The sequence below is a fragment of the Dama dama genome, chromosome 24, assembly GCF_033118175.1.
Source record: "Dama dama isolate Ldn47 chromosome 24, ASM3311817v1, whole genome shotgun sequence".
Taxonomy (NCBI): domain Eukaryota; kingdom Metazoa; phylum Chordata; class Mammalia; order Artiodactyla; family Cervidae; genus Dama; species Dama dama.
In genome coordinates this window covers 18662641-18676632 of record NC_083704.1, presented here as the reverse complement: position 1 = coordinate 18676632, position 13992 = coordinate 18662641, and the positions used below count along the sequence as shown (strand labels likewise).

Genomic DNA, 13992 nt, shown 5'->3' with positions numbered 1-13992 from the left:
GCCAATGTTCAGAAAGCAGACTAAGTGTTACCATTTCTAGTTCTGCTGGTCCCTAGGCTCCTTGGCACAAAAGAAAAAGGCAGCAGAGGAATGAGGAGCAGGAGCGCTCTTTAGAACACAGACAGACAAAAGCCCTGCTTTAATTAAATCAGCTGCACCCAGACGCCAGTTTAAGAATCAGCTCTGCCCTTCTCCTGCTGCTCAGTTGAATTCCATCCTGGAAACAGCAGAGCAAGCGACCTGCCCATGGCTCTGTGATCTGGGGAACTGAGGAGATAAAGAAAAAAGTCATCCCTTCCATGACTCAAAGACCCAGAGAATTCAAAGGAACACAGATGTAATAATCTCTTTAGAGGTGAAATTTGAAAAGCTGGACGGGGTAGGGAAGGAGGTGGAAGTAGGCAGTTAACTCTTTGTGAACAAGAGAGGCATCTTAGAGGGTCTGTACAGGGAGCAGGGCACTGTAATTCCCAGCCTTCCACGGTTGGCCTTTCTGACATCCTGAATCAGCGGCTAAAAGGATGAGTTTCGGACTCAAAGTGTTAACGTGCCCACGAAAAGAAATGTGATGTACAATAAAAGGATCTTACAATATGAAAACTCTGCCAAGGCCATTGTATTTTTCAATACACTCTTTAGAGGAAAAGAAAAAGACATGCTATCTTTGCTTTCAATGTGCCATGGGGTCTGGCCGTTGTCATTTAAATCTGGATTATTTCATGCATTGTAAGTTTTTTGATACCATACTTTGTAAAAAGAAAATTCATCCCTTCCTGGTTAACCACATCTTTAATCTTTTCAACTCTGTGTGTGCAGGATTAGGGCTACTTGAGGACTAACAACACCTGAAAGCATTGTTACAGACATATTTAAAGAACAGAGACCTGCACATTAGAAGTAAAACAGTGCTTTTAAAAATGTACCATATCCATCTGATGTAATCATGTACTGGGCTTCCCAGGTGGCGCTGGTGGTAAAGAGACCATGGGAGAGGCCAATGCAGGAAACATGAGCCTCAGGTTTGATCCCTGGGTTGGGAAGATCCCCTGGAGAAGGGCTTGGCAGCCCACTCCAGTATTCTTGCCTGGAGAACCCCATGGACAGAGGAGCCTGGCGGGCTACAGTCCATAGGGCCGCCAAGGGTTGGACACCACTGAAGCGACTGAGCACACGTGCACGCATGCAATCACGCATCAGATAAACATTTCTTGGGCACCTCCTCTGTGTCAGGCTCAGGACCAAGGGCGAGGACTATTGCTAGGAAAGGCAGCAGATCCGCTTCTGTAGGAATTTATATTTCTGGTTTCCAACTTGGGCATGACTGTGCCTTAGTCTTCTCTCATGCCCCCGCTAAGATTTGACAATGTCTGGAGACACTTTTGACCGTCAAATCTGGGAGGGTGCCGCTTCCAGCATTGAATGGGCAGAGACCAGGGATGCTGCCAAACATCCCATCCTGCAATGTACAGGACAGCCCCCACGACAAAGAATTATCTAACCCAGAATGTCATTGGTGCTGATCTAATGGGAGATATATGAGTGAACTGAAAGGGCCATGAAGTGAGGCAGACACATGCGTAGGTTTTATGGGAATCCAAACGGAGAGAGTCTTCCACTTTTCAAGTAAAACTAATCTGTTTTGTTTTTTTTTTAACTTTGAATCATTTATATTTGTTGTTTCAACTTTTGGCAAAAAAAAAAAAATCTTGCTGATAACATTTCCTGGTTTCTGAGAACACCATTCATTAGAGCCTCTCCAAATTAGGGTTGATTCTGCTGAGTCTGGAAAGATGGAATCACCTGACTGGCTTTGATATTGGGACTATGCCAACTGTGATGGCAATGATGGCCTGAGTGGTCATGTCCAAATTTCTTTGTGTCACCCCTGGTTGCAATGTGTTGTTGGAAAATTCTCATTGACCCTTCAGTGAGGTCTTTAAAGTGACTGTAGATATCTGTCTGTAAGAATGTATTTCTTTCTTTCCTCACTAGTTGGAAGGACAGAAAAATCCGTTACAAGCAGACCTATCTGTGAGGCACAGCAGACCAGTTGCAGTAACCTAAGCTCTGTTGGCATCCACTCTCACTCTCTGTAGTGGCACTGGCAACATTCCACATGGATCCCCACGGATCCCTTATATAAGTTCTGCTCACTGCCCTCCCCACTCCCAAGCTCGGGTGTGCTTTTGGTTCTAATAGCTCAAACGTCTGCAGAAGACTACCTTTGAGCTCCTGTAGACACTTTGAAAGTGTTAGTCACTCAGTCGTGTCCTACTCTTTGGGACCCTGTGGATGGTAGCCCGCCAGGCTCCGCCGCCCATGGGATTCTCCAGCCAAGAATACTGGAGTGGGTTGCCATTCCCTTCTCCAGGGGATCTTCCTGACCCAGGGATTGAAGCTGGGTCTCGCGCATTGCAGGCAGATTCTCTACTGTCTGAGTCGCCAGGGAAGCAGACAGTTTGCGTGCATGAAGAGAGACTGAGGTACCTGCTGGCTGTAGGAGGGCAGGTTCCTTTACCTTAGGACAACTCTAGATGCAACTCACACTCTGGGAGTTGCTTGCAGGTTTGGGCTTACTCTCTGTCTAAGGTTATAGCTTTGCTTGACTTCTTCCCTTGCCCTATTCCCTTATAGGTCTCCCCTGGGAGCACTTCCCTAATAAATCAGTTGCATAGAAATCCTCATCTTGGGGTCTGCTTCTGGGGAACCCAATCTAAGACCCTTCTGAGAATATATATGCTACACCAGTGATGTGTTTGTGTCCTCGCCCTCTGTGATGAGTTACAACATCATCGGCTTCTCCTTTGCACATGTGTGCCCTAAGCAGAGCACATCCACATTGTCTTACATTTTCCTCCAGGGAAGTCAGCTGCTCATCCAGTCTCACTTGGTCTGTCCCAAGAGGAAATGTCCCCTTTTCTCTGTCAGGAGGGACAGGTGGGAACTCCCAGGGCCCTGCAGACTCAGCGATCAACTCCTCCGTGGCATTGATGACTTTCAGGACTTCTGTGGAGATGTTGCAGAGAGAAACAGCAGAATACTTCTGTTTGGTCCAATAACAGAAGGGGACAGAAGACAAGAACAACATTAACAATGACATGGAAATTCTACATCATCATGGTGCTCATCATGAGATTGATTCTGTCATAACACACACAAACATCAATGTGCGGAAGGAATGAGAATCTCTAAAATATCTACCCAGTTTGAGGGGACTGAGAGGAGGCCTGATGTGACTTGGCTAAGCTTTTGTGGCTCACAGTGAATTATTTCAGAATCTTAGGGAGAGAGGAAGGGGAGCTCAAGTGGAAGTTACTAGGTCCTTTGCCCACTGCTGATAGTTTCATATTCATCACCTCGTTTTCTGGATAATATTCCCTTTACTCAGCAAACCTTCAGTCACAGACTCTGTCAAACTACATTCATGATGTAGTTCAGTGGGTTGCTTTCTGGACAGGGAGTGAGGAGGTCTGCATTCTAGATCTGGCTGTAATTTCATCCAGATGTGGGACCTTGGTCAGGCTGCTTCCCGTTTCTGGAACTCAGTTCTGTCATCTGTACATTGAAAGGATTGGAAAGACTGTCTCTGTAGCCGCTTGGTAGCCACTGTGTTGTTAGCTCACTCACATCTATTCTCAAGCCCATTCTTCCTTGCGTTCCTTCAGCACTGAGGCTGAACAGGAATTTCCCAGCCTCCCCTGCAGTCAGGGGCAGTCATGTGACATGGTTCTGACCAGTGAACCTGCAGGGAAAGCCCGTTGGGGTTTCTGGCAAAGCTTTTGTTTTCCTAATCAAATGAACAGATACAGATGCTCTCCTGCCCCTGCCTCGATCATAGGTGTGCAGTTAGGAAGTCAGCATTAGTGAGGATGATATCAAAATGCTGAGTCAGGTGGATCAGAAGGACTGAAAGGGCCTGGCCCACATAGACCCTGGATCAGCTGTATTGCTGCGACTCTCCCTGCCTCTGAAAATGCATGAGAAAAATAATTCCCTGCCTGTTGGAGCCCTTGTGGGCCAGACTTTCTATTATTTATGGTTGAACACATTTCTGGCTGACACAATTCACTTCTAGTTTTTGTGTTCGTGACTCAAAGTTATAATCAGTCCAGATCTGGGCCAAGGTCTTTGATGGAGTGGAGGTACTTCAGCCACAAAGAATCATCTGCATCTTTGAGTTCATCTGAACATACAGCACCAAGAAATAAGAAGGACATCAATGTCGCTTGGCAGTAATGGTGTCCATCTATAATCAATTTTACTTAGCCCATCACAGGGTTTGTAAACTGGAAATTCAAATGTTGCCCATTTTCAGGAAAGCCTGGAATTTTAATGCCTTTGGTACTTCCCAAGATATCTATCTGATTCATATAATCTGGACCAAATAGTAATGATAGCTCTGGCTTGATCTTGCAAAGTTTGTTTCTCCAGGTAAATTCTACTACAGGTGTCATCTCACTGGAGGAAGTTTTCAGTGGCCCTGCAACTTCACTAGGAAATGAAAGTGTCTAAGTGACAAGTCTGTGGCTGAGTTCAGAGTCTAGAAGCTGGCTCCGGGCTCTGGCACATGATCTCATACTAGAGTCTCACCCTGGCATCTGTCAGTCATCCTAGGGTTAAGGCACATGTGCTCAGGGGGCAGCTCTCCAGTCAGTCTGTTCTGTAATAGCTGCCTGACTCATCCAAGAGTCATGCTTCTTTTGGTCCAAGGGACGTCACTACAAACCAAAAAATCGGTCTGAGTTATCAGGAAGATGAGAGGGAGGGAAGGCAACGCAAATCCGCCAGATGAAGGGTACTGTCCGAGGAAGAGCCAAGCCAACCCTTAGGAAAAACTTGCAGAGGCTGTACTCCATTATCCAGAATCCTGTAACTCAGTGTTTTAGAGATGACCTGGACTCAAAATATTTTGGCATGAAGTAACCACCATCATTTGCTGAGGTCTATTTTAGAAAAGACAACACTGTACATATGAAAACAGACATGTTACCCTTCTCTTAGTAGATAAAGCTTGTATTTAGAAAGTTTGCCCTTTATTTGGGAGAAGAGGTGCCTCTGTACATCTTTTGAGAAGAAAGACGTGTAACTAAGGGATTCAGAAGAAAAGGTTAGAGGGTAGCATGATGGAAGGGCAAGTGTGAACATTAACACACACCTCCCATTGCTCCAGGGTCATTAAAGGGCCAAGGACCTGAATGGGAAGGACATAAGAGGTGCTTAATCAGAAAGAGTTATCTGCATCTTGACGCCCACAGAACATACAATATCAAAGTGATGAGCTGGACATCAGTGTTGCTTGGTAGTCATTTTTCCTTTCCATCCATAAATAGCCTTGTTTATTCAATCATAGGAGTTGCCAGCTGGAAGCCAAGTAGTGCCTAGAGGCATGTGGTTTTTTTTTCCCCTGACAAGCATGCCTTCTGTGAGATGAGCGCCTCCCAGTTCTCTGCAGTCCCTGCCACTAATTCGTCTACATCTTTTATTGGGGGTTGGTGATGTGCTGACTCTACCCCAGGTGCTGGGAAGAAGCAGTGAACAGTGGGTGAAGTCCCTGCCCCCATGGCATGTCTTCATCTCCATCCAGGTGACGTGACATGGTGACATACTTTCCTGACCCCCTGAAAGTATTTGCATTTGTCATTAATTGAGAGTGAGCAGTCACCGGCAGCTGGTCTGTGGAGAGCACCAGAGTTTTGCTCACAAGGTCTGTGGTCCCATTCAGAAGGCAACCAGCCTCCAGCTGGGGAAGGGACTGGAAAAAAAAAAAATTACATGGAAACCAGACAAGATCACTCTGGTTGGTTGGTGTCCCAGTTCAGCTCTCTACTGGGAAACACAAACTGGAACCCATGAGCACTTGGAGGGAATTTATCCCATCTCTAGGAAATCGGATGTTTCTTGCCTGTTCTACAGGAGTGTTGCTGACTTGCTTGGATGTGAGCACAGGAGTGGACGGGGCACCTACTGGGAGTGAAGATAAGTGGGATTTAATTAGTTGTGTGATAGGAGCAGGGCACCCAACCTCCTCATTCCTTAGTTAACTCACTAGCCTAAGAAGAGATTAGATTTGTCACAAGGCTCACACTGTCTTGTTATGTAAATGTCCTGTTCTCTGCCCAGTCTAGATTTAAAAGTCGAAAGCACCGTCTACAATTGTGTGAAATAAAGCTATATTTAGCGCCGGACAGGGTTTTGTTCAGCTGAAAAAGCTGGTAAGGATTCAGAGGTGCTGGCAGGGAGCCCTGTATGGGGGAGAAAGGAAAATCTAAAGCAGCCTTCCTGCTTTATTGCTTACAGCCCCAGAGACACGAGCGGAATGGCAAAAACAAAGCATGATCCCAGAGCCAGAGAGGGCTTTCTGCGATGGCAGCTGACATTACTCCGCACTTTCATTGTAAGATGGATCAAATGTGACAGGTCCATGGTATCAGATAAGGGAGAGGTGAACGTGTGGAGAAAATCAGCTGACAGAATAGGGGCCACTGCAGAACAGGAAGGCTAGACTCAAAGACACTCACAGCCAAGGGCCCCACAGATGACAGAATGAAAATGGCCAGTGAGCCTAAGTAGTAACCAAATTCAACCTTCTAGTGATCAAAGAAATACAAACAACAAACTTACTAAGTTCCAGGTAGATGCACGACTCCTTTTCAAAATGCTCAGGGTAGCCAGTACTGCTTTTCCTGGGTGGAACAGGGGCTTTGAGGTGTTGACCTGGCAGGGATGTATTTCTTGTGATGCACTGACACTCCCCAGTCTCTTGACCACATGTGCTCACCACCACTAAGAGCCTGGGTGTCCACCTCTAGGGTCTGGTTTGTGTCGCAGCCCTTTGTGGAACACTGAGTCCATAATATCAACTTCACAATCACCAGACTATAACCAGTAGTCCATGCTTGGGGTCCAGAAGGTGATGAGAAACCTCCAGTGTTTCCTCCATCACTCACCAGTGAGGCAATGAAACAAGTGTCCATCTCAACAAAGACTCAGCTTCCTGCTTGACCGTAACCAACAACAGGACCAGCTCAGACCTTTAAGGAGGCAATATACCACTCTGAGGTGGGAGCCTGCCCCAGTGGCCATGTCAATGGACTAGAGGAAGAAGACCATGTCAGGACCCAGTCATAAATCCCACCTGGATCTTTTCTCTTCTCTCTGAGGACCTCGGGGCAGAGCAGACTCTGCCTTTACTTTTTGTCTCACTACCCACAAACTTATTTTTGCCTTTTCATACTGTTCATGGGGTTCTCAAGGCAAGAATACTGAAGTAGTCTGCCATTCCACTTCTCCAGTTCAGTTCAGTCACTCAGTCGTGTCCACTCTCTGTGACCCCATGAATCGCAGCACACCAGGCCTCCCTGTCCACCACAAACTCCCGGAGTTTACTCAAACTCATGGTCCATCGAGTGGGTGATGCCATCGAGCCATCTTATCCTCTGTCATTCCCTTCTCATCCTGCTCCCAATCTTTCCCAGGATCAGGGTCTTTTCAAATGAGTCAACTCTTCGCATCAGGTGGCCAAAGTATTGGAGTTTCAGCTTCAACATCAGTTCTTTCAAAGAACACCCAGGACTGATCTCCTTTAGGATGGACTGATTGGATCTCCTTGCAGTCTAAGGGACTCTCAAGAGTCTTCTCCAACACCAGAGTTCAAAAGCATCAATTCTTCGGCGCTCAACTTTCTTCACAGTCCAACTCTTACTACATTTTGTCAGAGAAGACTCTTGGAATGTGAGGAGAGCAAACCAGTCAATCCTAAAGGAAATCAACCCTGAATATTCCCTGGAAGGACTGATGCTGAAGCTCATGCCCTTTTTCTTCCTATAAAAACATGTTTCTAGGAACAAATTCTCCCTCCTTTTATTCTTCCTTATAAACTGTTTTCCAAAGACTCACAGCACGTAAAGTGTCACCAGGCGGAGATTCTGAGTCTTTAGAATTCAAAAGAAGAAAATATCTCCATCCTAAACACTGGAAATCCCTGCTTATTTGCGACCCTTGCAAATTCTCCTAAGAATGTCCCAATGTCATCATTCATTTCAAAGCTTTGTGTTGGACAAAGAACTACAGACTCCTTCCAAGCTGGAATAAGCATGCATGCTCCTTGCCGGAGTGGCTCAAGCTTGTGAACATGTGGGCAGCAGGGGCTCCTTAGGTGCCTGGCTTCATAGGAAGAGAACAGGCTGGAATGTCGAAAGGCCGATCCCAGGTCCGGCTCCACCCTTGGGTGTGTGCGTGCACACGTGTCTGCCAGTCTCAGCTGTGTCAAATCAGATCCAGGGTCTGGCTGTGTGGTGAACTGGGACTGTGACAAAGGCCTGGGGCATCTATTCATGTGACCTGATGTAAGCCTTGATATGACAGCGCCTAATACAGTGTGGGGAAAAAAGCTTTGAGGATTAAATGATATGTTCAGATTTCTGGGGCAAAAGAGGGAATTTCCTGGTTCCACCTCGAGGATGGTTCTGACACCTATAACAAGCCCTAAATACGTAGAAGTTGAAGGGGCACTGATATTAGGGTTTTTGTGAGACTTAGAAGCGGGCAACAGGGTCTTGCAACAGGCCTCCTTTACCCATCGGGCTCAACAGATATGGCACCTAGGGTGCGCCATTCTTTTAGGGGGCCCATGAAAATGTCTTAACTTCTTTAAAAATCGGAAGGAAAAATGAATTCTTAGGTCTAGGCACATGTCTTAAATACATTTTGTTGTTGTTCAGTTGCTCAGTCATATCTGATTCTTTGCGACCCCATGGTGACTACAGCACACCAGGCTTCCCTGTCCTTCACATCTCCTGGGCTTTGCTCAAACTCATATCCATTGAGTCAGTGATGCCATCCAACCATCTCATCCCCTGTAGTCCCCTTCTCTTCCTGCTTTCAATATTGCCCAGCATCAGGGTCTTTTCCAGTGAAGTCAGTTCTTTGCATCAGGTGGCCAAAGTATTGGAGCTTCAGCTTTAGCATCAGTCCTTCCCATGAATATTCAGGCTTGATTTCTTTTAGGATTGACTGGTTTGATCTCCTTGCTGTCCAAGGGACTCTCAAGAGTCTTCTCCAACACCACAGTTCGAAGGCATCAAATCTTCAGTGCTCAGTCTTTTTTATTGTCCAGCTCTCACATCTGTACATGACTACTGGAAGAACCATAACTTTGACTAGATGGACCTTTGTCAGCAAAGCAATGTCTGTGCTTTTTAATATGCTATCTAGGTTTGTCATAGCTTTTCTTCCAAGGAGCAAGTGTCTTTTCATTTCATGGCTGCAATCACCATCTGCAGTGATTTTGGAGCCCAGGAAAATAAAGTCTGTCACTGTTTCCATTGTTTCCCCATCTATTTGCCATTAAGTGATGGGACTAGATGCCATGATCTTCGTTTTTTGAATGTTGAGTTTTAAGTCAGCTTTTTCACTGTCTTCTTTCACCTTCATCAAGAGGCTCTTTAATTCCTCTTAGCTTTCTACCATAATGGTGGTGTCATCTGCATATCTGAGGTCATTAATATTTCTCCTGGCAATATTGATTCTAGCTTGTGATTCATCCAGCCCAGCATACATAATACATAGTATTAATCTTTATGCCAACATAGTTGTAAAATATGGTTTTCAATGTTTTTTGTGGAGGAAAGGGTTCACAAAGGCAGGAGTGCTCAGGCCCACAGAAGTCATCAGCTGGCCCTGGTCCTGCTGATCTGAAGCCTCTGTGGAGGTGTCTGGGCAGGGCTGGTTCCTGCAGTGGTCGTGAGCAGCAACAGCCTGGTGAAGGCCCTGAGCAGGCAGGCCCCTAGCAGAGGATCATGAACATGTGGGAGACCCTCGCCCTAGATTCCCCCACATAATGGAGGGAGATATTGGGAATAAGTGGGTGCGGTGGTCTTGTGGTTTCCTAGTGGAGATGGATCCCAAGGTGACCTCCTCACTGTGTACACACCAGGCCATGAGGCTTAGGAAATTCAGGTTACACTGTATGACTTCGGGGATATAATCTCTCTGAGCCTCAGCTGTGAAATGGAGATAACACCATCCAGCTCAAGGGGTTTTCGAGAAGATGGAATCAGTCAGAACACAGAGCTGTCCGCGTCTGTTCAAACCTCTGCCACCTGCCCTGCTGGCTCAAGGTGGGCACATCACTGATGAAGGCTGGTGGCTTAGACACCTTTTATTAGGTACTGTGTTCTTGAAACAACTTTCCTTGATTACTTGTTTTCTTTCTTTCCAGTACTTTTAAATGTTACTTATTTATTTATTTTTAGCTATGCTGGGTCTTCATTGCTGCGTGGGCTTTCTCTAGTTGCAACGAGTGGGGGCTACTCTCTAGTTGTGGTGTGTTGGCTTCCCATTGTGCTGGCTTCTCCTGTTGTGGCTCACAGGCTCTAGAGCACAGACTCAGTAGTTGTGGCACACGGGCTTAGCTGCCCCGCAGCATGCAGAATCTTCCCAACCAGGCATCAAACCGGTGCCTCCCGCATTAGCATGCAGGTTCTTAACCACCGGACCACCGTGGAAACCCATACTTGGTGCTTTGAAAAAATGCTTTTTAAAAGTATTTTTTAACCAAAAAAGTTACACTTTGCTGCTGTTTCCCAATTTTTTTCTCTTGCTAAGTAAGAATAATTCTTTAAAAAGCTGCCATGCTGTACTATTGTCTGCCCTCACCATCATTTTGTAAAGAAGAGATACCTTAACACCCAAAAGTAGAAGACATACTATCAGAATACAGAACAGTCTGTCCTAAGAAACAACAGTAGGCAACCTGACACTGACACTCTCTCTCACACGCGCACACACACACACACACACACACACACACACACACACAGAGGACCCTCTGTTTCCTGGCACTCAGCACACTGAACCATACGTGCTGACAGGCAAGAAAAGCCAGGTATGTCATCGCCTAGCTGGGCAACTGAACAAGCCAGGCACGCAAACATCATCTGCCATTTCCTATCATCACTAATTTAATTCAGGCCTTCAGGAGGCATCTGCTCTCTGCCAGGCACTGCCCTGGGCCCTGCAGGGGATGCAGTGAGTAAGCATGGTCCCTGTCCTCAGAGGGCAGAGACAGGAGAAGGGTAGGAAGACGCCCAGCAGATAGCAGGGAAGTCCCACTCTACCCCGGGAGCCATAGGCTGAGACCTGGAGAGGGACAAGCAGGTTCCGTTAACATGTGACTTTGGAGTCCGTCTGGAAGCACAAGAAAGATGCGAAGGATACTTCCAGCTGATGGGAGTAGACCTAAACCTTGGAGATGAGATGGCGTGATGTGCACAGGGAATGGTACTGTGCTCCAGGGTGTGCAGAGGATGACAGGTGGGAAAAGAGAGGGCGGCCTGGGTCCCACAGTGCTCTGAAGGCCACGCTCGGGGGGTTTGCATTTGCATCTTGAACAGCTGGTGATTCGGCGCCATTGCAGGTTTTCACTGCTGTTATCCAGAGCTGTCATTTTTTGTTGTTTAGTCGCACAGTCGTGTCTGACTCTTCATGACCCCATAGACTGCAGCACACCAGGCTTCCCTGTCCTTCACCATCTCCTGGACTTTACTCAAACTCATCCATTGAGTTGGTGATGCCATCCAGCCATCTTGTCCTCTGTCAAGCCCTTCTCCTCCTGCCTTCTATCTTTCCCAGCATCAGGGACTTTTCCAGTGAGTCAGCTCTTCGTATCAGAGCTGAAGAACGAAAAGCTGTCATTTACTGAGTGTTTACTGTGTGCCAGGCTCTCAGAGCCTCGTTTAACCTGGGAACCTCCCTATGATGTAGGAACTATGACTACTCTATCTTACAGATGAGGAACTGAGCTTAGAGAGGTGACATGGCTTGCCCTGAAGGAGCCAAGAACCGCACGCAGGTCTGCCCCATTTCAAAGCCTAGGTTCTTAACATGCCGGCTTGAGAGGCTGAGGCTTTAGGAAGGTAATTCTAACTGCTAAAGGAAGGACAGTTTTAGGGCCTGGCAGTATCAGAGGCAGAGGTGAGTGTAGGACATGGTTGCTGCAGCTTGACTCCCAGGTCACAAGGGCTGAGGTGGGGCAGCTGCAGTGGGAACAAATGGATGAAAGGTACACTGTTCTGGCAGGAAAACAGGAAGAATGCTGTGACCGTGGAGCGAACAGCGAGAGGGCAAGCTGCTGCTGTGCTTTCCAGCTGAGGGCTCTGGAAGAAACTCATGCCATTCAAGGAGATTTAAACATCAAGAGAGAGAGAGAGAGAATCTCATTAGATTTTTGAAATAAGGAAAAAACATAAGATTTCAAAGCTCCTTTCTCACAGCCCAGGAGACAGAGTGATTACCAAATGTCAAACTGGAATAACCCCCAAATCACTGATTCAGTCTATATTTTGAATCTAGCTGTTTTTCTCTCTGCTATGGGATCCTAGTTCCCTGGCCAGGGATAAAACCCACAGGCCCTACATTGGAAGTGTCCAGTCTTAACCACTGGACCACCAGGGCAGTCCCTGAATTCAGTAACTCTGATGTCAAGTCTTCTGTGCAGGTTTGGGGGCAGGGGACAATCTTCGCAGTTGGCTTTAGTAAAAACAAGAACATGGTGCACATGCGGGGCTCTCCAGTTTTCTTTTCAGCCCTGTGACAAATGGATGTTCTTTAAGGGGCGAGCAGGGCACTGTGGACATCCCAAGTAACAGAAAAAACTTTAACAGAACCTTCTAAAGACATGTGGGCTCTCACGAAGGAATTACAGGCAGAGGAGAAAAGTCTTCAGTGTTCAAGTTGTGTAAAATGCATACAGGACCTCACTTTCTCTCCTGGGGTATCTCGCTCCTGAGAAAGCCCTTGGAGGGGAAGCGAGAAGGAAGGAAGGATGCCAGCTCAGCGTCAATGTACGTCCCCCCCGTGCTGGGTCTGACCCCAGACTGCTCAAGGTTTCATGTAACCCTCACAACAACCTGACGGGGAGGCTGTTTTCATCCCATCTTGAGAGATGAAGAAACCGTGGTTCGGGGAAGAAGACGCACGGCTGGGACTGGAGCCCAGAGACTCTGGTCTCTGAAGCCCACGCTCCTTCCCACCAGCCACACCACCTCCTCCACCAGCATAATTCCCAGGATGTAACAGACTGCAGAAAGTGATGGAAGAACAGAATCTAACTGAATAATCAAATCCATGAACAACAGAGAGAAGGGCCTGCAGCCTCCACCAAATGCCACCAATCAGAATGAGCTTGTCGATTTGTATGGGCTGTGTGCCAAGTTGCTTCCGTTGTGTCCAACTCTTTGCGACCCTATTGTAGCCCACCAGGCTCCTCTGTCCATGGGATTCTCCAGGCAAGAATACTAGAGTGAGTTGTCATGCCCTCCTCCAGGGGATCTTCCTGACCCAGGGATCGAACCTGAGTCTCTTACGTCTCCTGCGTTGGCAGACAGGTTCTTTACCACTAGCGCCATCAGGAAAGAAGTGAAAGTGAAAGTCGCTCAGTCGTGTCTGACTCTTTGCGACCCCATGGACTATACAGTCCATGGAATTTCTCCAGGCCAGAATACTGGAGTGGGTAGCCCTTCCCTTCTCCAGGGATCTTCCCAACCCAGGGATCAAACCCAGGTCTCCCACACTGCAGATGGATTCATTACCAGCTGAGCCACAGGGAAGCCCATGTTGACTTGTACACCAATGAGCAAGCCACACAACAAAACCTAAGAGCTCCCGAGGGACCAGCTCCTGTTCTGAGCCTTACTGAGCCTACCTGAGGTGCAGCCACCAGGGCAACCAGAGTGAATGAGAGTGTGTTCTCTGAGGAAACCTGCTCCAAGTGTGATCCAGACGTCCCAGCCTGCTCACTAGTTTTCTGTCCCGCATCACAGGTGCCGCCTTGGCTCTATGAAATGCTTCTTTCAAATCACCAGAGCAAGCAAGGAAATTTGTCCAAACGCCCTGATTTCATGTATTTTTTTTCTTCCTCAAAGGTAAGAAAAGAAACTCCATATGTCATCCTAAATAGATGACAGAAATCTGTTAGAAAAATTCAGTGCAAAT

At 47.1% G+C, this 13992-nt stretch overlaps 1 protein-coding gene across 1 annotated transcript in view; it reads right to left on the bottom strand.

Moving 5' to 3' along the window:
* MYRIP (myosin VIIA and Rab interacting protein) overlaps positions 1-13992 on the bottom strand; it is a 216081-nt gene that overhangs the window by 18532 nt on the left and 183557 nt on the right. The window contains exon 12 of the mRNA XM_061127836.1: positions 2849-3043. Coding sequence (XP_060983819.1) covers positions 2849-3043 — 195 coding nt within the window. The remainder of the gene's footprint in view (positions 1-2848; positions 3044-13992) is intronic.